The sequence below is a fragment of the Doryrhamphus excisus genome, chromosome 9, assembly GCF_030265055.1.
Source record: "Doryrhamphus excisus isolate RoL2022-K1 chromosome 9, RoL_Dexc_1.0, whole genome shotgun sequence".
NCBI classification, from domain to species: Eukaryota; Metazoa; Chordata; class Actinopteri; order Syngnathiformes; family Syngnathidae; genus Doryrhamphus; species Doryrhamphus excisus.
Window position 1 is genome coordinate 2,803,085 of NC_080474.1, and position 26,029 is coordinate 2,829,113.

General features: G+C 44.9%; 3 protein-coding genes across 4 annotated transcripts in view; 2 read left to right on the forward strand and 1 right to left on the reverse strand.

Moving 5' to 3' along the window:
- Positions 1-17,312, forward strand: csrnp3 (cysteine-serine-rich nuclear protein 3). Of its 2 annotated transcripts, XM_058081908.1 has the most exons (6): positions 117-265; positions 656-699; positions 9,648-9,817; positions 10,901-11,160; positions 13,085-13,381; positions 13,660-17,312. In XM_058081908.1, the coding sequence occupies exons 3-6, from the start codon at positions 9,667-9,669 to the stop codon at positions 14,635-14,637; spliced, it is 1,686 nt and encodes a 561-aa protein (XP_057937891.1). In that variant the 5' UTR covers positions 117-265; positions 656-699; positions 9,648-9,666; the 3' UTR covers positions 14,638-17,312. The 2 variants fall into 2 exon arrangements, with proteins under 2 accessions (XP_057937890.1, XP_057937891.1); XM_058081907.1 differs by lacking the exon at positions 656-699 and having other exon boundaries at positions 1-265.
- The window catches only part of cdca9 (cell division cycle associated 9), a 137,491-nt gene that overhangs the window by 96,444 nt on the left and 15,018 nt on the right, over positions 1-26,029 (forward strand). The gene's annotated exons all lie outside the window — the stretch shown is intronic.
- On the reverse strand, positions 17,142-25,530 carry galnt3 (UDP-N-acetyl-alpha-D-galactosamine:polypeptide N-acetylgalactosaminyltransferase 3 (GalNAc-T3)). The gene is made up of 11 exons (XM_058081909.1): positions 25,275-25,530; positions 23,507-24,023; positions 22,731-22,903; positions 21,018-21,167; positions 20,719-20,953; positions 20,541-20,658; positions 19,542-19,742; positions 18,876-19,007; positions 18,714-18,815; positions 18,485-18,640; positions 17,142-18,409 (listed from the first exon to the last, which is right to left on the reverse strand). The coding sequence occupies exons 2-11, from the start codon at positions 24,001-24,003 to the stop codon at positions 18,296-18,298; spliced, it is 1,878 nt and encodes a 625-aa protein (XP_057937892.1). The 5' UTR covers positions 24,004-24,023; positions 25,275-25,530; the 3' UTR covers positions 17,142-18,295.

The following is a 26,029-nucleotide window of genomic DNA, read 5'->3' on the forward strand; positions in this document are numbered from 1 at the left end:
AAAGGCTCTGCGGCTGATTCCTGGTGTTTGAGCCCTGATTGGACGCAGGGAGTCACGTTGGCCGCCAGCCTGTCAGTCTGATGCCGCACCATTGTTCCCAGCCCTCCTTCCGGCTGACTGGAAGAAGGCTCGGTAGCGTCGACCGGAGCGCCGGTCCGTCCAGCAGCATCGGGGAGCTCGGATGGTGCCACTGCAGCCCGCTGGAGGTTGTGCGTGGAGCGGAGGGAGGGGCCTTGATTTCATTGTCTACACGGCGACGTGAATGGTGAGTGTGAGCAGACAATGAGCAAGTTTGTTTGCATATCGCGCACATGATGATTCACACCTCGCGCGGCTGTTTGTGTTCGTGAATGCATCACATGCATCCATCAAGATGTGATACCACCTTCTTTGTGCTGCTACATCAGTGTGGCTCTAATAATTGGGGGGGGGGCACGTGTGTGTCACGTGACACAATCCCGGCTCCACTAAGGCGGTGTGGTTCCCTGCAGAGTCCACTGCAGTACAGGAAGTCTAGCACCCTCCCCAGCACCATGCATCCCTCATCCATGGCAAACTTCCCTTCATTGTGCTGTCTTACATCAGCTTGCATGCCGTATGTTACGTAACCTGCTGCAGAAGCTCAGTCTTTTTATGACGTCTCCATCTTCCACAGGACCCCACAAGCAGGAAGCCGCAGTCTAATATCTTTCCTTAAAGGTAAGCTTTGCTTTATGTTGGAAAGACACACACACACACACACGCACACAACTGTTGCTACGACGCCTGGCTGATAACACAACGCCATGGCCAAAGTCAACACAGATATCTGCACCAGCCTCACTGGAGACATCCTCTCATGCCATCTTCTCAGGTGGCACCTCGCTTTTCTTCACTGTCGCCTTCCAAAATGGCCGACAAAAACCAAAACAGCATTTTTTCCCCACAGGAAGTCATGTTAGACTCATTCGTTTTTTTTGGAGCACACTAGAAACCTTATCAGACACCTGAAACGGTTCATATTGGCTGCTCGGAGCGTGTGCCGGAATACAGTGCACCTCTCTGGGCCACAGCAGGTGGCTCCTCCCCCTCTATACTCTACTTCTCCAGGTAGTTGTCGTTTGCGAGTAGTCATGTCATGATAATTCATTAGGACTTATCCTCATTTCTTCCAGTTCTTCTTACCTCCGAGTGGATACAATCTATGATTCAATTTAAATCAGTACAGTGTTACGTTGCTGTGATATGAATGTTTTTATAGCATGTTTAGCCCTTTTCATTAGTGTTAACATTGACCTACTGCTATCATACCAGCTAAATGTTTAGCTAACATGCTAATGTTAGCATTTTTAGCATGCTTTACATTGCGTTACATTAGCGTAGTAACATTTAAGCTGCTGCAGAAACCAAATTTAACACTTAGTGCTATGATGTTAGGCGTTAGCATGGTACAACAGGTGTGCACAAACTATTCTTACATCTTAAATGTAAAAAAAAAAGGAGATATAAAAAAGTTAACAGTACCATATCGATCTTGAGAATCAGAAAGATGGTTGGCATAAGCATATAAATGTCTAAATGAGCAAAAATGCAAATATAAGGCATTCAGAAAACACATTGAAAGACGTATGTAGTATTCCACCTAGTCACTATCCATGGTCTGGTCTTACTTTCTCTTATTATATCTACTATATTGGGCAATAGGAGTGTAAAGGTGGTTATAGGGGTGTTATTTCATGTGTAGAGGACTCTAATCATGTTAAAAAGGCATATTTAGAAGGTAGTAAACAGACTTTCTATGCCTAAAAAGTCTTACTTTCTCTTATGATGTCTACTATATTGGATAATAGGAGTGTAAAGGTGACTATAGGGGTGCTATTTCACGGATTTCTCAGCTATTTTTAATGTTATTGGGTTTATCGGTATGACGTCCCACATATTGGCCTGATAATTATGGAACTGACTCACCAAAATGCTGTGTATTCTTCTACGGGGCAGTTGCATTTTCTACTTGTTTTGCAGCGTGTTCTACTGTATAACATGAGTTCCAAAGCAGTAGATGCTGTGATTGAGTGTGATGGGAGTGCCGGCTGTGATAAAAGTGGAATCTGCGTGAGTACTTAAAGGGTAATATGAACACGCTAAAGGTGCATTTATGAATCCTTCACATTTTCATTGGCGCATTTTTAGAGAAGCTTAAAGTGAATGAGGATGGCCCCTATGGTCTAATAAAATGGCATTGTTTTACCTTTAGAAATATGACATTCATAACCACGATGGAGCTTGTATAGAAACACTAAGGCCCCCCGGCCTGTGTGTGTGTGTGTGTGGATGAGATGTTTTGGCAGTTGGGTTTTTCTGCCAGCAAGCCTGCTTTGTCAACTTTGTGATAAGACATGGGGGGGCATTGCTAAATGAGAACAAGGAGCATGAATAATGTAAAGTAGGGAGGCTAAGCAGTATTGTGATTGACATGAGACTTCCTGATAATAAGCTGTGATTGGTATTAGAGGGAATGGAATGGTTTTGTACTGGAGCCGTCCTCTTGCTGCCTCATAATCTGCATTTATAAACATATGGATTAGGGGTGCACAATAATTATTGACAAGTGCAAAATGTTTGCCAGAAACCTCCGTGGCGTCACACCCGCTGCTGCTGCACGTGTGCCCGAATACAGTGCACCTTGCTGGGCCACAGCAGGTGGCTCCTCCCCCTCTATACTCTGCTTCTCCTGGTAGTAGTCATGTCATGATGTTTCATTAGGACGCATCAACAGGTACACTTGGTCAAATTCTAATTTCTTGTGACCTCCAGGTGTGCACAAACTACACTATCATCTACATTTAAATTTGTTATCAGTATCGCCGTAAGTTAAGCCTGTAAAGTTTTTTTTGTGTGGTGATACGAAATTTTTTATAGCCATTTTTATTGGTGTCAACATTGACAGACACCAACCGCTATCATGCTAGATTTAGCATGCTAACATTAGGATTGCCAACATCCCAACATTGGCATAGTAACATTTTAGCTGTTTTCATGAGCGGCAGCCTATATAAACACTTAGTACTCTCATGTTAGGTGTTAGCATGTTAGTGCTAGCATGCTAATACTAGCATAGGGGCATTTTTGTGTTGCCATTGTCAGACACTTGCTCTACCATGCAACGTATTGCATCATAATGTGAGCATGTTAGCATGATGATGTTAGCATAGTAGTATTTTAGCAGTTTTCATAAGTAGAGACTTGTATAAACACAGTGCTATCATGTTAGGTGTTAGCATGCTAGTGCTAGCGTGCTAATATGAGCATAGTAGCATTTTTGCCATTTTCATTGGTATTACCATTGGCAGAAACTTAGCACTACCATGCTAGGTTTTACATGCTAACGTTAGCATTGCTAACATTAGATTAGTAACATGTTAGCCGTTTTCATGAGCAGAAACCTATACAAACACTTAGTGCTATCATTGTTAGGTGTGCTAGCATGCTAATATTAGCATAGGAGTATTTTTTTTAAATTACATATTTTTTTAAATAACGTACACAGACACTTCACTTCACTTTACTGTACCATGCTGGGTGTTGCATGGTAAAGTTAGCATGTTAGCCTGACATTTTTGCCATTTTCATAGTGCTAGATTCATTCATTCATTCATTCATACATACAATTGAATAATTTTAAATCAGATGTATTGTGAGCCAAGTGTCCCGTCAACCCCCCTATACTGGACACCCCTGACGGATGATGTAAAGATACATCCTTTGTTGCGCTGCTTGGTTTTCTTTATTGGGAAGAAATGCGTGGTGTGTAGCTGCAGGAGGGAGGCTGCGGCTCCCATCCACCCCCCACACCCCCCCACCCGCTTCCCACTACCACCACCACCGTCGGCACACTGCTCCCCCCACCCCCTCCTTTGAATGTGTGCGGAGCAGGATCAGTCTGCAGCCTGAGGCGAGTGCGCGCCAGCAAACGTACAGAGAACATGTGAAGCCTCATTTGCATGAATGTGTAGACGTGGCAAACATTTCCAGAGATGGATTCCTTTTGTGTGTAATTGCAGAATGGACGTGTGTCTTTTTCACAGCTGGACTGACGCTGAAAACCACAATTTAACATGGTGTGACATCTATGATGTGATAGCATGTATTCATAGCAGGCCTTTTGCCACTTTACCGCAGCTGTACTTACTAATTTCATAATTTCTTTATCCATTGTCTTAATTTTTGGAATGAATATACAATTAGTGTATGCTAGGGATGGGGGGGGGGTCCACTGACATCATCTGTTGCCGTATAATAATCCACGCTCCCCGGGGAGTCCAGCTGAGACCCCTCTATCTCCATGACCTCCTCCTCCACCTCCGAGCTCCATGCAGGTGGTGAACGAGCGACAACGCGGCCTCACGCAGGCTTTCAGGGTTTTGTCATCAAGGTCCTGTGATAATAGAAAACAGGAAAACAGCGTTTGCAATATTTTGTCATTGGTAGAATTAAAGTGTAGAACTATGAAGGTTCCAAAAACATGCTAGGTTAATTAGCGACTCCAAATTGTCCATAGGTATGAATGTGAGTGTGAATGGTTGTTTGTCTATATGTGCCCTGTGATTGGCTGGCCACCAGTCCAGGGTGTACCCCGCCTCTTGCCCCTAGGATAGCTGGGATAGGCTCCAGCACCCCCCGCAACCTTCGTGAGGATAAGCGGTAGAGAATGAATGAATGAATGAATGGAATTTTGTGAATTTTTTTATTCTTAAAAAATTGTATTAATCACGCAATAAAAGAAAATGAACTGGGTAATTTAATGACAATGTGCTCACAGCAAACCATAAACGGTTCTTGGAGGTTTTTTAGAGGCCTTTTTAGTGGAAATATGTGTATTCCATTACAACCAAATGGGCAAAATACTGCAAGTATGAATGTACCTGTTACTCCACACTTACAGCATACGTAGATAGAAAACCATAAAACCTTGTTGGAGCTTTTTGGAGGTGTATTAATCTGTGGAATAGGTGTGTCCCATTTCAAGCATTAATTAGCCGTTAGTTTTAGCTGTCTTTACCATGTACAGGAAAGAGAGAGATGTGTGTTGTCTAAGAACAAAATGCCAAAAAAGTGTGTTTTTCCTGAAGTACTGCATTAGAGAGTAGGATGACAAACGAGGGCTTTTGGCTTGCTTAAATCTAATTTGGTGCGGTCGCGGGTCTGAGCCACGCCGGCATGTGCTGCATAACATAACACCAGGTATGTTTTTGTATTCCTAAAAGTCTTTTAATATTTGACTTGTTGCTGATTACAATCATGTTTCCCAATCATGCACCACACTGGGAGACAACCGAGGCTTTTGCATATGACCTCATTGTGAATGCTGCCATAGCTTGCTGGCAGATGATTTCTGTCTTCATGGTTTTGGAACGTGGAATGGGAATGTAGGTCATGCCAGGCGTGCAAGTGCAGTGCTCCTGTCTTACGTAATAGGATGGAATACGTCCACGTACGCCGCCTTCCAGGGACGGCATGAGGACAAACTGATTAGACGCCAAGATATAAGTGTAGCTTGTGCACACCTGGAGGTAAGAAGGACTGGAACCAATTCAGATTTGACCAGGTGTACCTGTTGATAAGTCCTTATCAAATATAATATTACTACTACCAGGAGAAGTAGAGTGTAGAGGGGATGGCGGCACCTGCTGTGGCCCAGCAAGGTGCACTGTATTCGGGCACACGCTCCAAGCAGCTGCTGTGACGCCACAGAGGTCTCTGGCAAACCTTTTTTCAAACACGGTGGTGCTGGCATTTCAGGTGGCCGATAAGGTTTTTTGGGAGCCCCCCCCCCCCCCCCCCCCCCCCACACACACACACACACACACACATCACAGACCATTTGGTACAACTAGCATGCCTCAGAAAGTGGCACCAAAATTCTAGAGTGCACCAAGTCAGTGATATGCTGGTATGGGATCTCACCATATCAACACCAGTGAAGGTCTTCTTCCAGTATCTTGACTTGCTCTTTGCTCTTCGTGGTCCATCTCTAGCTTGGAAATCATCTTGGCGCACTTCCTCTGCATGGCCTCCTTGGCAAACTGCATATTTCAAAAGCATTTAAGAGAAAAGACTGAACATCTTAAATAAAACATTCATGTCCCTTGTTTCCCTGATTTGGCCTTTTCAAGTCTGCTGTAATTTCAAATGTTGCCAGGTAGGCTTGGAATTGTCCAAAATGAAGGATAAAAGAGGATGAAGTGAGGGGTCTAAAAATGAGCATCATAACTTGGCCTGTGTTGTTTGCTAACTTGCTAACTACCTGTGAGACACGTTTTTTCGTCCTGGTGGGTCTCTGTTACGACTCCATGTGACTGCTGTGTGTGTGAGTGACGGGAAGAAAAGCTTGGGCTGGGTCGGCAGGAAGTAGTTGGGCGCCACCTGCTGGTTTACATGTAATAGACATCTAGATCCTGAATTTAAGATTGGGCTATTATTTTATTATTTATGTTATTTTATTAGTTTAAAAAAACAATATACTGTTAGAAATCCCCCAGTTTTCATTTTTTATGTTTGTTACAGGCAATAACTTATTTTGTTGGATGGTCCTTGAATGCACCATACAATGCTGCGCAGATAGATGACTTTACTGTGTTCTTTCTCCTCATATTTGCTCCCACAAGCTGATATTATGTGGGAATACATAAGGGTAGGATTTGATGACCTTATTGGGGCCTAATTTGCTTATTTGTTCTGTTCATCAAGTTCATTCATGATAGCACACTGCCTGTTAGCACACACGTCAAACAGAAACGTTATAAATCTTCCCTCTGAAAAACAAAGTCCAGGGAGGTCCTGGTGGATGGTGGCTCTGCATTCATTCAGTGCTTGAAATGTGATGTTGTTCCTGTCTTGGTTTTACACAATACATCATAAATAAGACCAATTAGATGGCAGCGCCACCCTGGACAGTTAGTCAACAACGAAACGAGAGCTGTGCAAGTAGTGAACGATTCGTTCAAAACCTGGGAGTGTTTAACTGATTCGTCACTCATGGGTACGGGTCTCTGTCAACTCGTTGAGCTGAATTAAAATATGAAGTCAGGCAACATTTCAGGGCGTGTTTGAATGTGGGAGAAGTCGGAACTCTGAGTGAGTGGGTGAGTCTATTGAATCCTATGTGAGAGGGGCTTGTAGTGATGATCCTTGTTAAATGGCGTTCAATCAAGAGTGCAAGAATTATTGCGTCCACTGGGTGTCGCCAAACAGCAGCCATAAAACACCAGTCCGCAAATGAAAATTCATTGTTGTGTATATATATATATATATGTATATATGTATTATAATAATATTATGACCTTAGTATTCCCATAATATGACTTTATTCCCGTAATAGGATGACTTTATTCTTGTAATATGATGGCTTTGCCGTAAAATGACTTTATTCCCATATTATTCCCATAATATGACTTTATACTTGTAATATGATGACCTTAGTACCATAACATGATGATTTAATTCCCATAATATGATGACCTTATGTCCATAGGAAGTTTGAGATGGCGTTGTTATGATGATGATGATGATGATTATGTGGCGTCAGACGTTCCCCTCCTCCGGTGGCATGAACCCCCCCCCCCCCAACCTTTCTCCCAAAGCCACCTCCTCATCCATTTTGCTGACATTTCCCCCCTCCTGCTACCTCCAACCCCCCATCACCAGTGCCCCCCTCCCCTGTTGGTAAAAATATCTGCAGCCAGCAGGAGAGGAGGTGCTGCGCCTGCTTCACTCTCTCTCTCTGCATGGCTCGCTCTCAGACAAGCCACCCATGTGACTATGTGACTTGTCAGGCTGGCGGTGCCCCCATTCAGCCTCCATCCTTGCCTCCTTGCCTCCTTGCCTCCTTGCCTCCTAGCAGCAGCTAATGAGTCTTTGTGCGGATGGACGGAGTGACATTGTGACAGAGAGGGGGAAAGTGTGAAAGATCTCATCTTCTTAATAAAGTATCCATGATGGAGGAGGGGGGGCGGGGGCAGCCAGTGGAATGAGACCAACATGGGATGCTCCTCATCCATCACGCTGCTTTTTTAAATGTGCTGTGAGCAGAAGGTGAAAGGAGTCAGGACGGGAAGCAGGTCAGTCGTTCCCCGGGAAGGGGGGGGGGGGATTTCTACTATCCATTCGATGTATCCTATCCATTCTATCTATGCACAGTGGTGATGATGTAGCTTGTCACATGGGAACATGGTAATTGCCATCGCCATGGAAACCACTTTTACTATCACAGCCTCATGCAGCCTAAAAACACACACACATCCATCTATCCGTCCATCCATCCTTCCTCTGGTGATGGATGATGTCCACCCCACCTAGCATAATCAGGGTTTGTGGTGGTTCTCCAGAAGCTGTTCCACGGAACAATGCTGTGTGTCTTGGTGGAGGTTCTCCTATCGGCTCCTGTTCTCCTGTCAGGCGTGATGTCTCCCAGGAAGCGTTTGCATGCCGGATGAGCGTAGAGCGGCGAGCGGAGCTCATGAAACGCCACTCTGGCGGATAGATGGGATGAGGCTCAATCCTCCAATCAACGCAAGGCAAGAAAGCAGCATACTGACGATGACGGTTGAAATGAGCGGAGATGGCGTTTACCACGTCCATTTGCAACATGGATGCCGTGTGCAGAGGAAACACCTCCTGATGATTTCCCGGCGTATTCACGCTGAAGCCAAAGGCCACGTCTTTGCTTCCATTCATCCTTCCTCTCACTAACCTCCATGACTCACCCTGGCAGCTCGCCCTCGGCACCTCAACGCTTTTGTCTTGCTAGATGCCTTGCTCATTTCTTGGCAAATGATATTCTTACAATGAAAAATGAAAACTCACTGGACACCACTGTAGTACTTGATTTAACATTTTCCTAATAAATAAATAATTTTCATACATTTATATACATACAGTTTATCTAACTTTCCAAAAACGCCAACTTTATTTGTTGTCTGGCTCATAAATGTTTTTCATATTTCAACTCTATGCGACCAGGATGACTTTTCTCATGTTACATTCATCTCCCAAAATCACTACTTTAGTCTTGTCAGAATACATCATATATAATGTCATATATTCATATATGACATTATTATTATGACATGACATATGATATATATATAGAATACATCTCGTATTTTGACTTTATTCTCACAAAATCGCAGCTGGGTTGTCCTTTTCTGCTGTTTTATGATTATAAGCATGCAAAAAAAATGCAAAAAAAATGCAAAATAGTCACAGCGCCCCCCCCATTGACTATTATACCCGATTACATAAAACATGTACTTTATGTACTGCATTACAGTGCATAAGACGTTTGAGCACTACTACTACTACAACAGTAAATGTCATTGTCCTGCATGATATTATGATATTATGTATGATGTTATGATATATGACATGGATGGAGTAGACCTTCCCAAAATGCAAGAAAATGATTTCCTCAGCAGAAGAATGAAGTGAACTTCCTGTCCGTGGAATATGTAATGAGTAGCGTCGGCTGCCTTTGTGCAAGATGATGACTTGGCGAGGGAGATTGGAGCGTTACGTGTGTGTGCTGCTAATTGAGCGTGTGTAGGAATTGGGGAGGCCCTTAAAGTGGATATGAAATAATTCACGGCCCCGGCTGTGTCTTTGTGTTTCAGGTGCAGATGTGTCAAGGCCATGAGCGGAATACTGAAGAGAAAATTCGAGGAGGTGGAGGCCTCCTCCTCCCCGTGCTCGTCCTTAAGGGAGTCTGATGATGAAGTATCCTGCAGCGAGAGCGGGAATAGCAGCGACAGCGTCAACCCGTCCGCCGCTGGTCCTTTCATGCGTGAGTGTCATTCACGTGCACGAAGGAATGTTTCCTGGCTCACCTTCCATGGCATCGCTTCGCCTCTCATTTTTTCTTCTTCTGTCTACTATATACATACATATATGGGAATCGGAGTGTGGGACTATAGGGGTGTTATTTCATGTCCTGAGGGCTCTAATCATGTTAAAAATTTACATTAAGTCCTCGTTTATGACTGTTCATTGCTTCCACACCCGACCATAGTCACTGAATTTCCACAAAGTGGGATACAGTATTGCCAAATGCAATATTTTCATAGTTATATGGCATAGAAAACCTGTTTCCAACCTTCTAAATATGCTTTTTAACATTATTAGACACCTCTAGTCATGAAATAAAAGCCATATAGTCACCTGTTTACAACCCTCTAAGTACAGTTTTCTGACATTATTAGAGCCCTCTAGACATAAAATAACACCCCATAGTCACCTTTATACCCCCATTACCCAATATAAGAAACATTCATTCATTTGTGCCAATCACAGGGCACATATAGACAAACAACCATTCACACTCACATTCATACCTATGGACAATTTGGAGTGGCCAATGAAGCTAACATGTTGTTGGAATGTGGGAGGAAGCCGGAGTCCCCGGAGAAAACCCACACATGCACGGGGAGAACATGCAAACTCTGATGATGGAATTGAACTCAGGTCTCCTAGCTGTGAGGCCTGTGCGCTAACCACTCCACCGCCATGCAGCCCATATAGTAAACAGAAGAAGAGAAATAGAACATATTAGACATAGAAAACCTGTTTACAACGCTCCAAGTATAGTTTTGGACATTATTAGAGACATCTAGACATGAACTAACACCCCTATAGTCATCTTTAAATTCCTATTACCCAATATAGTAGACAGAAGAAGAGAAAATATGACATATTAGACATAAATAACATAACATAGACTCACGTTTTTTTGTCTGTACAGGGTGCTTCCTTGCTCCTGCTTGGGCTGTGTCGCAGTAAATGTGTTCCCTTGGAAACTTTAGCTAGGAGACGAGTTCCTGTCTCATTGAACAGTGATAAACAAGATCTACCGTGACTTTCTCCACTGCAGCCGGTTCCATCCTGAAGCGGGAGAAGCGTGTCTGCACGCGGCGGGTGCGCTTTGAGAAGGTGACAGTGTACTACTTCAGCCGGCGCCAGGGCTTCACCAGCGTGCCCAGCCAGGGCGGCAGCACCCTGGGCATGTCCAACAGGCACAGCTGGGTCAAGCAGTACTCGCTCGGGGAGTTCGCCATGGAGCAGGAGAGGCTGCACAGAGACATGTTGAGAGACCACCTCAAGGAGGAGAAGCTGAACTCCATCAAGCTCAAGGTACACTTGCCCCACCCTCCGCTTTCACTGACAAAGATCAAAGAACAGTCACTGGTCGCAGACCTGACCACGACAAGTCAACTGCCCTAAAGTAGGATTCAATATTCATCAAAATATTTAATATTATTAGAGCACTAGAGCAGAAATAGCACCCCTATAGTCACCTTTACACACCCATTAGCCAATAAAGTAGACAGAATAAGAGAACATAAGACATATAAGATGTAACACTCCTGTTGACAATCCTCTAAATACACTTTTTAAACATTATTAAAGCCCTCAAGAAATGAAATAACACCCCTATAGTCACCTTTACACACCCATCAGCCAATAAAGTAGACAGAATAAGAGAACATAAGACATATGAGATGTAACACGCCTGTTGACAATCCTCTAAATACACTTTTTAAACATTATTAAAGCCCTCAAGAAGTGAAATAACACCCCTATAGTCACCTTTACACACTCATTAGTCCTTACAATAGAATATAGTGGCCAACTTAGAACATTACATTCACAACCACACAATCCTGCCTCGTGTTTGTACGTGACTTCATTTAGTCAGATAATTTAGACATTTTTATGCGTGGAAATGCTTCATTTAGGCCAGCAATAAGAACAGTTTGCTTAAATATACATACCTTCTACTAATTATAGGCTATCAAGCACCCATACAGCCAGGGACGACTGTGGTGGGATGCACTTCAACTGTGATACCTAATGTGACCACTAGATGTTCTCCTAACCTCAATAGGCCATGGACAGGAAATGCTGTGGATGACAGAGTAGATCAGGGGTCTCAAACTCAATTTACTTGGGGGCCACTGGAGCTCAGGTCTGGGTGAGACTGGGCCGCATCAGGTTTTCCAAAAAAACCCAAAAATTTTAAGAAACTTCGCTTTGGTTCCAATTTTCTACAAGAAAAGCTCTGATAAAACATTCCACTGTTCTCAAATATCTTACTTTTTATTTTTCTACACAAAATAAGATGAAAAATAAATAAACAAATGAAGAATAAAGAAAATCAATCAGTAATAAATAAATATAATAATAATAATAAAACGGCAAATAATAAAAACTTAAGAAACCACATATAGTTGGTGGGTAGACAAATTATTTTTTTCAGATTAAAATGAACAAAGCATTATTAGAGCCCTGTAGACATGACAAAACACGACTATAGTCACATTTATACTCTTTTTATTTACAACATATTGCGCAACTGCAGGGTCTTGAGACACATGCTAACTCGCAAACTAGAGAGCTAGCAACCTAAACGGTAGCCTTCAATTATTATTTCCTTTAAACTTAAATAGCCAAAAACTTACCACTTCCACACGGATAGGGAGGATAACTATTAACAGTTATTTAACCTTTAACATGAACATTAATCAAACGTAATAATTTTTTCTGGATACATGATACCATACAGCATCCATATCAAACTTGCGCGGACCGCATTAAACTTTCAAATCAAGGCGGGGGCCTCACACTAGTGTCCTGCGGGCCACATTTGGCCCGCAGGCCGCGTGTGTGTGAGACCCCTGGAGTAGATAGTGTTTCTTTTGGAGGTGGGACACTGTAACACCGTTTACAGCGTGTGTGTGGTTTTTCTTCATAGAACACACAACTCATATGTCTCCTTGCTGCTTCCTACTGAGCACAGGGTGGCGTTCAAGAGTCAGGAATCTGTGCTTACTTTATTGAGTACGGCTGCAAAGAGGTTTGCCAAGGAAGGTGAGAAACATGATTGAGTTGAAGAAGGAAGTAGGAAAGTTCCTAGTGGCCACAGGTTGCAGGGGGAACATTTTTAGGGAGACCCATAACAGGAAGTGATTGGACCTGCTGGAAGAGATGCGGCATACAACTTTAAGCATAGCAGTGTGGTGTTTAGAACGTAACAACGTCATGCCTTCATTCCAAGTTGACCAAGAACGGCACAGTGGAGTCCGAGGAGGCCAACACGCTGACGGCGGAGGACATTTCCGACGACGACATCGACCTGGACAACACGGAAGTGGACGAGTACTTCTTCCTGCAGCCGCTCACCACCAAAAAGAGGCGGGCCCTGCTCCGCTCCTCCGGCGTCAAGAAGATCGACGTGGAGGAGAAGCATGAGCTCCGGGCCATCCGAATGTCCCGGGAGGACTGCGGCTGCGATTGCAGAGTCTTCTGTGAGCCCGAGACCTGCGCCTGCAGCAATGCAGGAATCAAGTGCCAGGTGGGTCCCCTCGTGTCATCACCATGCCTTGCTTCCATCATGCCTTGCTTCCATCACGCCTTGCTTCCATCACGCCTTGCTTCCATCATGCCTTGCTTCCATCATGCCTTGCTTCCATCATGCCTTGCTTCCACCATGCCTTGAAGCAGGATTCCTTATTTACCAAATGGAATGGAATTTCATCTATGCCTACAACATGGCCGTGTTTGTCCCAAAAGCATAGCCGTCCGTGTTTGTGTGTTGAGGGGGCTGACAGGAAGTGGCGTGTGTGCCCGCAGGTGGACCGTATGTCCTTCCCGTGCGGCTGCAGCAAGGAAGGCTGCAGCAACTCCAGCGGCAGAGTGGAGTTTAATCCCATCCGCGTTCGGACACACTTCCTGCACACCATCATGAAGCTGGAACTGGAGAAGAGTCGCGAGCAGGAGCAAGCGTCCCCCTCCAACGGTTGCCACGGCAACGACAGCACCACCGCTAACCCTCTGGTTCCATCTCAGCACAGGCTGGACTTCGCGCTGCCGGACGCCGTTCCCCAAAGCGGCGTGCACCTGCAGACGTCGGACGAGATGGAGGCGCCGCTGGAGGAGGACGAGGAGGATGAAGATGAGGAGGAAGAGGATGAAGAGGAGGAGGAGGAAGAGGAGAATGAGGACGAGGAGGACAGCAGTAGCGTTTTCAGCGGGATTTCGGACTCCAGCACTCAGAGTTTAGCCAACAGTGACTCCGAGGAGGATGAGGAGGATGAAGACGAGGAGAGGTCAGACACGTGCCCCACGGAGGCGCCCTTGGCGTCCGTGTTGTGTTACGACAACCACGTGAACGGAAGCACTTATTTAATCAACTCCTCCCCCGCTGACTACTATCAGCTGGGGACCTCTAGCTCCGCCCCAAACGGCCAAAGCAGCCAGTCGGGCGAGCCCTTCGGGGGCACCTTAGCATTCCCGGAGCCAATCAGCAACCCCCAAAGCCAGCAGGGCGTCTTCCCCAATCAGGACCAATACTCAACACATTGTAATCTGAGTACTAATGTATCCCATTACACCACACCCGACCAGGACCAGCCGTCCCAAGCGGACTTTGCAGACCCGCCCCAGAACCAGACGCAGTTTCACAACTACCTGAACAACAACGTCCCCTTCAGCCCCTGCGGCTCGTGTGCGAGCGCCGAGCTGCCGCCGCCGCCGCCCAACATCAACGCACGTCCCGACCTCAGCTTGCTCGCCACCGGCACCAAGAACCTGTCCTTACCTGCCCTGTGAGGGGACGCCGGGACCGCATCCTAACGACCCCGCCCACTCTTTCATTCTTGGCCTTCCGCTTCCTCTCACCTTCAAACCATCAGCGACATCACACCTTTCATCATGGGATCAATCACGTGGATCAATACATCCTGGAAGCAGTACTCTATGTGTACTCTATCAACTTTTCTATGTCTGTGTGTCAAATGTGTGCAGAAAGGATTACTGTTGCTTTATTATTGCTTAGGAATTCTGCGTATACGTATATATATATATTGTCAAAGTTTTGATAATACGCATGCTCTCTTTGGGAATGGCAGGGGAACAAAATGCTATTGTTTTATAGAAGAGAAAAAAATGTACACATCATGTACCTTGCGCTTGTTTTTGCTGACTCTTCTATGCTTTTCTATGATTTGGAAAGCATGAGAAAGCCTGAGTTTGTATGTTTGGGAAAAAAAAGGTCAGATTGTACCCGAAAGCCGAGGCCCAAAGGCACGCGCATCCGTTATCAACACAGGTGGTCCTCCGCTGAGTCAAACAACGCATCAAATACAAGACATGACGGTCCCACATCATCCTGTAACAGCTTGTTAAAGACTGGGAAACTTTATTTATTTCATTCAGGAGAATTAGCGTTCAATCATCTTTATGAGGGTGGACGATAATTATCACAGCCATGGGAAGGAATTATGACGTCATACCGATTAATATGATAACATTTAAAATGGCTCCAATAACCAATTATTTACGAAAAATGCTCTAATGAAAATATTGCATCTTTGGCCAAAGACATCAGCTTCTTTTTCTTAAAACACTGACAACTTTGGCCGAAACCACTGGCAACACTGGTAACTTTGGCCGAAACACTGGCAACTTTGGCCGAAACACTGGCGACTTTGGCCGAAAACACTGGCGACTTTGGCCGAAAACACTGGCGACTTTGGCCAAAAACACTGGCGACTTTGGCCAAAAACACTGGCGACTTTGGCCAAAAACACTGGCGACTTTGGCCAAAAACACTGGCGACTTTGGCCAAAAACACTGGCGACTTTGGCCCAAAACACTTGCGACTTTGGCCCAAAACACTTGCGACTTTGGCCGAAAACACTGGCAACTTTGGCCTAAAACACTGGCAACTTTGGCCTAAAACACTGGCAACTTTGGCCCAAAACACTGGCAACTTTGGCCCAAAACACTGGCAACTTTGGCCCAAAACACTGGCAACTTTGGCTAAAAACAAAAGCGCGATTACCCGTACTTTTTACTCCTTCCTGTGACATTAACAGCCATCGTAACTTCTCTTGAGCTCACAAAGATTCACTGTAAGAGGAATCTTACAGACGTTCCGTGATGATGGGAAAAACAAACAGATGCCAGAGACCTCCATGGCATCACAGCGGCTTCGCGGAGCGGGTGCCCGAATACAGTGCACTTTGCTGGGCCACATCAGGTGGCTCCTCCCCCTCTATACTCTACTTCTCCTGGTAGTAGTCATGTCATGATGTTTCATTAGGACAAATCAATGTTCCGGTCCTTCTTACTTCCAGATATGCACAAACTACACTTCCATCTAAAAAGTAGATATAAAAGTGTTATCGGTAGCAGAAAGTTATTATATTTCTTTAAACTCTGTCGCCAACACAGGTATTGCTAGGTGTGTCTCCTGTGTTCATTTTCACTTCCATGGTCATGGCTTTCCTTTTCTTTGGCGCACTGCTGCTCGGGAGACGTCATGAAGAGTAAAAAGTCAACTAAAAAGTCATGTTTTTCTTCCGCCGTGTGTCTGAGCAGGCACACAGTGTACAGTATTCTTCCGCCGTCATGCGCTCCAACTAGTCCTTAGGTCTTTGATGAATTTATGGGAACGCTGTCAACAGAGGACCACCTGTACTTAAAGGTGTAAACCAGATAAGTGTTCCTTCAATACAGGGATATAAAATACGAACTAGCACTTTGAAATGTCTAACACACAACATGCTTAGTGAGAACCACGTCATCGAGTACTTGCTGATTCCAGAGTGTTGTGCTTTGAATGGCAAGGAAAGGGAAATCGGTGCGCTCATGTTTATTTACGTGACGCCGCCACAGCTAGCATGTTGCGTGCAATAGCCAATAATTGTGTTGATGTTTGCGCTAAACTGTTGCCATGACTGACGTGAAAAGGATGACAATCACAACTTGGAATGAGATGATTGATGGGAATGAATGACACGTTAGCCAATACCAGCCATTGGAAATGGAATATGCACACCAGTGCCGTCCTACTGGACTTGTACTGGTTCTATGGAGCAGCTTGGACCTTGGGTGTGTGTGTGTGTGTGTTTGTTTTCAGGCCAAGCCCTTCTTGTGCAGATTTCTTTTGCCAAAGCTTCCGCGTGAGGGCTGACACTCTGCTGATGTTGCGTCTTTCATTTTGCAGTATTTATTATGAATGATATATTGAAACGTGTATTTATTGTGGTAAGTCGATAGTTGATATCTTAAACATTTTTGAAATGCCGATTGTGAGTTGTAAAGCTTCATGTGCCTGGATTTTTATTTGGGATATTTTAGATTTTGTGAAATGCAAATGTTTTGCACAATGTGATACATTTTATGTGTTTGCTTTTTAACCGTAGACGGAAATCTGCTTGCTTTATTTTCTACATGCTTTTGAAATAAATGTCATTTGGTCTTCATCATGACGTCACTGCGAGGGTGACTCACCTGACGGCAGTCTAAAGCGCCCTCTAGCGACCACTTTCGGGACTGCAAGTACACCTTGAGGATGTGCGATACCTCATGGTACTTCCACATCATAGGTCTGCTCAACTTTAAAAAGTAGTGGAGTTCCTACCATAGCATAAAAAACACGTTATTTTGCATAGATTCAAATGATTAAGCGCTACTATAAAAATTCACACATTGCTCCGTTCACGAATGACGTCAGTCACTCCATTAGCACTACTGCTAGCTTTGTTTACACACTGCGCAAAGAGGATTTCTGTAGGGAAACAACAGACTGCCGACGTTTTTGGCATAGCAAGCTAGCGAGCTGATTAGTTAGCCCCCTATTTAGTGATTCCAACTGTAAGAAACGGGTTGGAATTGATTGAAGAATGGCAAGTGAATTCAAGACCGACGTCACTTTGACGTTTGTCGCTCGATTAGCACTACTGCTAGCTTCGTTTAGACCACACTGCGCAACTCTTACGCGCAAGCTACGGGGACTCTGTAGGGACAAAAGCCGCCGCTTTTTTTGCATGGCAAGGTAGCGAACTCATTACTTAGCCTCCTCTTTAGTATTTCTAACTGTTGATATTTATATATATTATATAAGGGTGGAATAAAGTGACACCAGGGCAGTGGAAGAAATGTATTCTCATATAAAAACAGGAATTTGAAGGACAATTATTTTTCTGTTTCAGATTTTCACTTTCACTCTCTTTGGCGGGCAAATTGTAAAAAAAAAAAAAAATCTAGAGATTGAATTGGGCTTTCTATGCATAATACTGCACTGACTTAGCACACTGCATGGACAAAAGTCTTGGGACACGGCTAGCTGTTAGGAATGGCCTGACTGTCCCAATACTTTAGTCCAATAAAGCATCTTTGGACTCCAACGTTTCCTCCCCGCAGGCACAAACTATCATGACTTGTAAAAATAAATTAAAAGTCCATCTGGTGTCACGTACATTCAGGCGAAGAACCAGAGCTGGAAGGTGTCGGTGGGGTCACAGGGAGCAAGGGAAGGATGCTCGGGACGGGCGGTGAGACACATGTTCCTCCTCGGCACGCGGAGTAGCTTGTTCTTGGTGAACAAAGAACATCCAAGAGTCATCCAACTGATAGCAAAGAATTTCAAATGTACAAAGATCCGACTCACATCATTCAGCTCCCATTTCTGCTCGGGTCCTACAAAGGTGTTCCTGCCCTTGTACTGGCACGCCTCCAGCCTGACCGCCCCCTCGGCGACCCCGTGCAGACACAGCTCCTTCTGGATGTTGTGTCGCAGCTCGTGATGCGTGGACAACTCGAAATACTAAAAAGGAAGGAGCGGGCAGCCGGCGAGTGAGTGATTGATGGGTGAAACCGGAAGGCGAGGCGAGGCTGACCTGATTCCCTCCAAGTCCGTGACACGGGTACATGATCAAAGGCTTGCCGCCCTCGTTGTTCTCTCCTGCGTCCAAGCACCAGTCCTTGCCCACATTTCTCACCTACACATGGGACACATGACCAGAAATACTCATCTCCTGCCGTGAACCAGCCAGTCTTACCGCGCCAAAGCGGAGAGGGTTGATGTCGGGCATGAAGATCTCCGGGTAGACGTTCTTCAAATACCAGGAGAAGCTCTTGCACTGCAGACGCTCACGGAGGTCCACGCGTTTGGAGATGTCTCCAAAGGTTCTCTGTGGGGGAGATAAAACACCAAAAGTTGAACAAACATTTCCACCGAAACATCAGCAGTCACATGACAGCCGTGCCCCACCCCCCGCTGATAACGAGCGCCGAGGGCGGTGTGAGGAATGCGAGGTGGGCCTTCAGGGGGCCTTTTTATGGCACCTATGAGACCACATGTCAGGAAACGCTGCAAGCTGCTTGCCTTTGACACTCGGGTGTCCCAACTTTATAGCGGCCAGGCCCACATGAAACATCTAAGGATCCAAGGACCACATCGAGGAGGCCACTTGGATACTTTCTGAAGATGTGCAAAGAACGCTTTGTGGGCCAATAAACACACTTTGGAGCGGCCCGTTTCTTTCACGAGGATCTCATTGACAGGAGTGTGCTTCCTTGTGCAGCAGGAGGGAAATATTCTTCTGTGCTGGAGTCCGCTAGACGCTGATGAAGGGAAGAACATGTCTGAACTTGCCTCAGGAGGAGGATAATGAGAATCCTGAAGCACATTAGAAGGAAGAACTGCTGGGATAAGTACCACCTACCTCTTTGGCCATCTGTCCCGCCTGCTGATTACGCCGGTAGAAGATCTCCTTGTACTCGTCCATCCACACCTCGGCCAGTCGGACCTGGTTGCGAGCGATCACTTGAGTGCCCTTGGGGAAGGTGTGGGGGCTCTTGGTGCGGAAAACATGGCCGACAACGGAGCACGGGATTATCTCCAGACGTCCGCCACACTGCCACACCTGCAGGTCACAGCGAGAACATACCTGACTGGTTGGGGCCCACATGTCCACCAAGACGTACCGCTCCGTTTGTGTCCCAGTGGGGTTGGGATCTAGCGGGATTCATCCATCTTCTAGCTGCACCGATACACCCGTCCATCTCAGGGGTACTTCAACTCCTCCACTTGGGGCAGGATCTCATCCCAGACCCAAAGATGGCACTCTTTCATGTTCCGGGCGAGAACCACCGTGTGCTTCACACACTACTGCGAAGCGATCAAGTGATAGTTGAAGGTCACGGCTCGTTAAAGCCAGCAGGACCACATCATGTGCAAAAATCAGAGACCCAATCCTTCAGCCACCAAAACCGGAACCCATCAGCACCCTGGCTGTGCCCATTCAGTCCATAAAACAGAATCGGTGACAATGGATCAACTCCGGCGGAGTCCATCCCTCACTGGGAACCAACCGCCTGAATCAAGTGGTCCGGTACCCTATACTCCCGAGTACTACTCACAGAATTCCTCGAGGAACCAGGTCAATTGCTTTGTCCAACTATTCGGGCAAACTCCCATGTACCCTCAAAGACCCGCTGACACTGTAGAGTTGGTCCACAGTTCCATGACCGGGACCAAAACCACACCGCTCCTCCTGAATCAGAGACTCAACTGTCCAGCGAATCCAACTGTCCAGAACCCCTGACTAGACCTCACCAGGAAGCCTGAGGAGTGTGATCCCACGATATTTGGAACACACCCCACCACCCCGCTCTGGTCTGGTGAACATTTGAAAGATTTTGATGCTTTCGTAGCATCTTACCCTGAAAGACATTTCGATATTCTCTCCACCCCAGATCTCCATTTGCTCATCGTAGCTTCCAATGTGGTAGAAGTATTCCTTGGAGATGGAGAAGAGGCCGCCAGCAAACGTAGGAGTCCTGCAGAATACTCAAATTAAAAAGGAGTCAACACGGACGATCCGAGGACGCGGGGCTTACATGATCGGGTAGGTTTCGTCTCTCCGCCTTCGCTTCTCAGGATCCGGAAGACTCTCCCATCCGAAGGCCAGGCTCCAGTCAAAGTTGCCCCGGTTGTGGTGCTGTCCGTACGGGGACGGCTTCATGAACTCGAACGTGTTGAGGTCGATGGTGGTTATGTCGGGACTGACCACCATGGTGGAGTTCTCCGCTATCCTGGCAAGCAGCGGCTCCAGCCAACCGTGGAAGCATTCGCCTGTCAAGACAGTAATTATATCACACCCACGCCTTCGCCTGCCGTGGCGTGTCTGCCGTCTCACAGTGCGCGTCCAGGAAGGTGAGTGTGTCACCGGTGGACACGGAGGCGCCCAGTAACCGAGCTGTGATGAGGCCTTTCCTCTCTTTTTGACGAACCACGCGAACGATACTCAAGGCTTTCAAATACTCGTCCAGCTCGTCCTTCAGCATGTCTGAAAGAAGAGAAGAAAAGGACGGTGGATGAGTGGACAAATCTTTACTCATAATCCTCAAGCTATGTGGTAAAACCAGTTTTGAGAAACTTAAGACGACCATGTATTCAGGGTTATGCTTTTTATGATCGAGGCCATAGCATCCCAACTCTTAGCATGCTAGCATTTTAGCTACTTTACTCATGTCTACATGTAAATGCAGACAGGCATGGATGTAGGGACTCTATAGTGCAGCCTTGGCACTTTTCATGCCTGCATGCTAACTGCAAGAATGCTAAAATGAAAGCTAATTTACTCATGTAAATACAAACAGGCATGGATGTAGGGACACTATAGGGCGGCCTTGGCACTTTTCATGCTCGCATGCTAACTGCTAGAATGCTAAAATGAAAGCTAATTTGCTCATGTCTACATGTAAATGCAGATCTGGCATGGATTTAGGGACACTATACAGCAGCCTTGGCACTTTTCATGCTAGCATGCTAACTGCTAGAATGCTAAAATGAAAGCTAATTTACTCATGTCTACATGTAAATACAAACAGGCATGGATGTAGGGACACTATAGGGCAGCCTTGGCACTTTTCATGCTAGCATGCTAACTGCTAGAATGCTAAAATGAAAGCTAATTTACTCATGTTTACATGTAAATACAAAACAGGCGTGGATGTAGGGACACTATAGGGCAGCCTTGGTACTTTTCATGCTAGCATGCTACCTGCTAGAATGCTAAAACGAAAGCTAATTTCTACATGTAAACACAAACAGGCATGGCTGTAGGGACACTATAGGGCAACTTTGGCACTTTTCATGCTAGCATGCTAACTGCTAGAATGCTAAAATGAAAGCTAATTTACTCATGTCTACATGTAAATGCAGACCTGGCATGGGTGTAGGGACACTATAGGGCAGCCTTGGCACTTTTCATGCTAGCATGCTAACTGCTAGAATGCTAAAATGAAAGCTAAATTTACTCATGTCTACAGGTAAATACAAACAGGCATGGATATAGGGACTCTATAGTGCAGCCTTGGCCCTTTTGATGCTAGCATGCTAACTGTTAACATTTTGCGACTTAACTCATCTCTCCATGGAAATGCAGACATGGCATAATGGAGGAACATTATAGGGTAGCCTTGGCACACTTTTGATGTTAGCTTGCCAACTGTTAGAATGCTAACATTAAAGCTATTTTACTCATGTCTATGTGTAAACACAGACATAGCATGATGAAGAACACTACAGGGCAGCCTTTTGATCCTAGTGTCCAAACTGTTAGCATTTTAGCCCATATCCACATGTACTCCAAGTATAACCAGGTACATTGTAGGTACACTATTGTACAGTACAGTATTTGTAGTCAGGTTCCCACTAAATAACAGTCCCTCTCCCTCAAGACTCAACTTGAAAGTCTCTTCCTCCTCCAGGCCGTTTACAAGACTCATTTGTAAGCTCAACACTTTTACTACCCCTCAGGAAAGTTCTCACCAGCAACCTGTCTACCTAAAACCCATATCACCCAAACCCCCAAAAGACCGGTTGGACTCTTCCTGGGCCTGTTTACCATCAGCGCTGGCGTCATCCACCAGGATAATCTCCTTGAGGAGAATGGCGGGGGACGTGTGGAGGACGCTGTACACCGTCCTTAGCAGGGTGCTCCAAGCCTCGTTGTGAAACACGATGATCACGCTGGTGGTTGGCAAGGGGGGGCAGCGCTTGAAGGTTTGCTCGATACATCTGCAGAGAGTACAAAGATCCATCTGTCCTCTTTTACACGTGTAGAGCCAACCCCCCCCCACACCCCACACCCCCCCCTCTGTGTCTGTGTGCTGACACTTCACACAGTCCCGAGTCTGTGTGATGAAAACTAATGTTTTATGTCTAACGTATACTCATGCTGACACGCAGTAGTAGCGAGTATTGCAGTTGCCAAAAGCCACACGTGAAGGATTTGCTGGAGTTCCTCTTCTTACCACTACTACAACATTGGTTCTGCTGATGCTGTATTGTGAAAGATACAGTTTTCCTGACTAAGGAGTTCCGAAGGATCCATCCAAAACCGAACCGTACAAAATCATTTCAATCCAAGACAAAGTCATGAACACAAAAGAGTTTGAGTTTTGACAAACGGATGCGCCTTACAGGATAGCATGATGATGCTAGCTTGGTGTGCGATCCAGCAACACTACCCACGTACAGCCGTTTAAGGTGTAGTAGACAATAGGTGTAACAGGTGCAGGAAAAGCAGGCGTGGACGTTGAGCAACTGTTTGTGAAAGGTGTAATCCATGTTTGGCTTGCACCAACAAAACAGAGGTGAAGAGTAAAGAGGTCCACGTACTCTGGGGGTCTGGTGTCGGCGCCCAGGTCTCGGCTCAAGGAGATGCGATCGCTGGCGTACAAGTTGAAGCAGTGCTTATCTTGGCCGCTCTGCTTCTCCTTCTGCTCCTCGGGGCTCAGAGAGTCGGTGTTGAAGGCCTTCCCGCCGGCGCCGGGAGCCAGCGGGTTCTGCGGCGGCCTCTCCAGGGCCGTTTTGAGCTCCGCCGGCGTGTAGTGTCCCGGCAAACAGGACGTGTTGTTGGCGCCGTCCCTCTGACGGACGGGTGCTTTAATCTGCATCTTGGGCATGGCCTCCCTGAAGTTCTGAACGGCTCCCATCACCATGCCCAGCATGCTGTCCCGCTTCTCCTTGATCTCTTTCAGCCACGGGTCCTCCTGCGGACCTTGGCGCCCCACTTCCCACTGCATGAAGACCATGAACGTGACAAAGACCGCCGCCGCCACCGCCACCTTCAGTGGCCGCAGTCTTCTTCGGAGCAGTCTACGCAGGGAACTCATTCTTCTTCTTGGATGGACACCTCGTTCACAGACGAACACACCAGATGGCAACTTCGTCACTAAATGTAACCTTCATTAGTAAAAAGTAATATATAAAATATTGTAAAAATAGATGTAGCAAGACAAATTACGCCTCTTATTTTATTTCTTATTTTTACTTAATATGAATGAATATGAACAAAAATATTAAAAATAAAAAATAAAAACAACATTTAAAAAGTATTTCATTTTTTTACTTAAGTTGAATATATTAAAAAGTACTGTATAGAAAAAGTTAAAAATATATAGAAAAATATTGTAAAAAGAAATACATTAAGCAAAACAAATTTAAGCATCTGATTTTATTTGTTATTGTTACTTAATATGAATATATTAAAAATAATAAAGTTAAAATGTACAAATAACATTTAAAAAGTACTATAAAGTTACAAAAATAAAATATATATAATGTAAAAATAACATTTTAAATTATTACAAATATTAAAAATATAGAAAATATTTACAGTTAAACATTTAAATATATAGAAATGTAAAATATACAACATTTAGCGAGAAAAATGAAGCATTTTTAATTTGTTTTTACTTAAAAGTACAATATATTAAAAAGTACCATATTAAAAAGCAAAGTTTAAAATAAAAAATATATATTGTAAAAATAAATACATTTCGTGAGAAAAATTAAGCATCTTAATTACATTTTTTATTTGTTAGTTTTTACTTAATACAAATATATAAAGAATATATAATTATATCAAAAGTACAATAAAGTACAAAAAATATATACAAAAGTAAAATAAATTGCAAGAAAATTAAGCATTGCTCATTTAAAAAAATATATAAATATAGGAAAAATTAAACCCATATTTAAAAAAATGTAAAATATATACACACATCTAACAAACTAGGCATTTTTTTTATTTTTGGTATTTTTTTTTACTAAAATTTAAAAAGTTTACATTCAAAAGTAAGATTAAAAAAATAAATGACCAAAAAGTCATAAAAAAGTACAATGGTGTTTTAATATATGTATATATAAAACCTAAACATATTTGTGATTGCTTTGGTGCTAAAAGAGTATTTAATCCGGGTTGACTCTGTCACCTGTTAGTTAGCACTAGCACTTAGCCATCAGAGTTAAACACATTAAATCTCCTGTTTTCTGCTGAAATGCCAAAGTGTGGTTTCATCCCGAGTTCGAATGCAAAGACGGCCCCAAATCAGTGAAGTCGACTGCTGGCTTCCTTGGGGGCAGCAAAGCGGCAAACACTCACCATGAGTCGGTCAATCAGAGCCAAATCATCAACAAAAGACGGGACGACTGGAGTTATGTCTTCCTCCGAGGCGGCACCGCCATCCTCCTCATTCCGGCACCGAACACGTCTTATTTGGTCTTCTTGGGGGCAAGTAGACGAAGAAACAACCACAAAGCGATTCCCTTCCTACTTGAGGAAACTTCCGTCTCGTTGGATCCAGGTGCGCTGCTCTCACTCAGGTAGAGGGTGGGAACCGCTGCCACGCATGCGCACACACGTGTCAAACTCGAGCACATTGAAGAAGAATCTGAGGACGTCCAAGTAGCAGAGACACACGCCAGAAGAGGTAAAGTGCTGGTGTGATCATGAAAGGAGGATGAATGAATGGCTGAATAATGGTGTCATTCATCCACACAGTTGCCGGGTTACAAATAGCGGAGGAACGCTTTATCCTCACCGCATCTAATAGGCTCCTCTCGGATACACCCTGGCCAAAGTTCACCCGCCTTCGTTTGCAAACAACATCAAAAGCTTTTTTTTTTTTTTTATTTGGGATTGTTTGAAAAAGATGGCACTCACGGCAAACCTCTCCAGGAGCTCCCGGCTCTGCTTCACATGGCGCGGATGAAGAAGTGATGTTTGGAGGAGGAGACTGCTTCTTGCCCCCCTCTTTGGGGACCCCGTCCTGTCTATTTGGGGAGCATTATTACCACGACTTTCTTTGCCCCACAATTCACCAGAATCAAACCCATACTATAGAATCAATGGCGTTT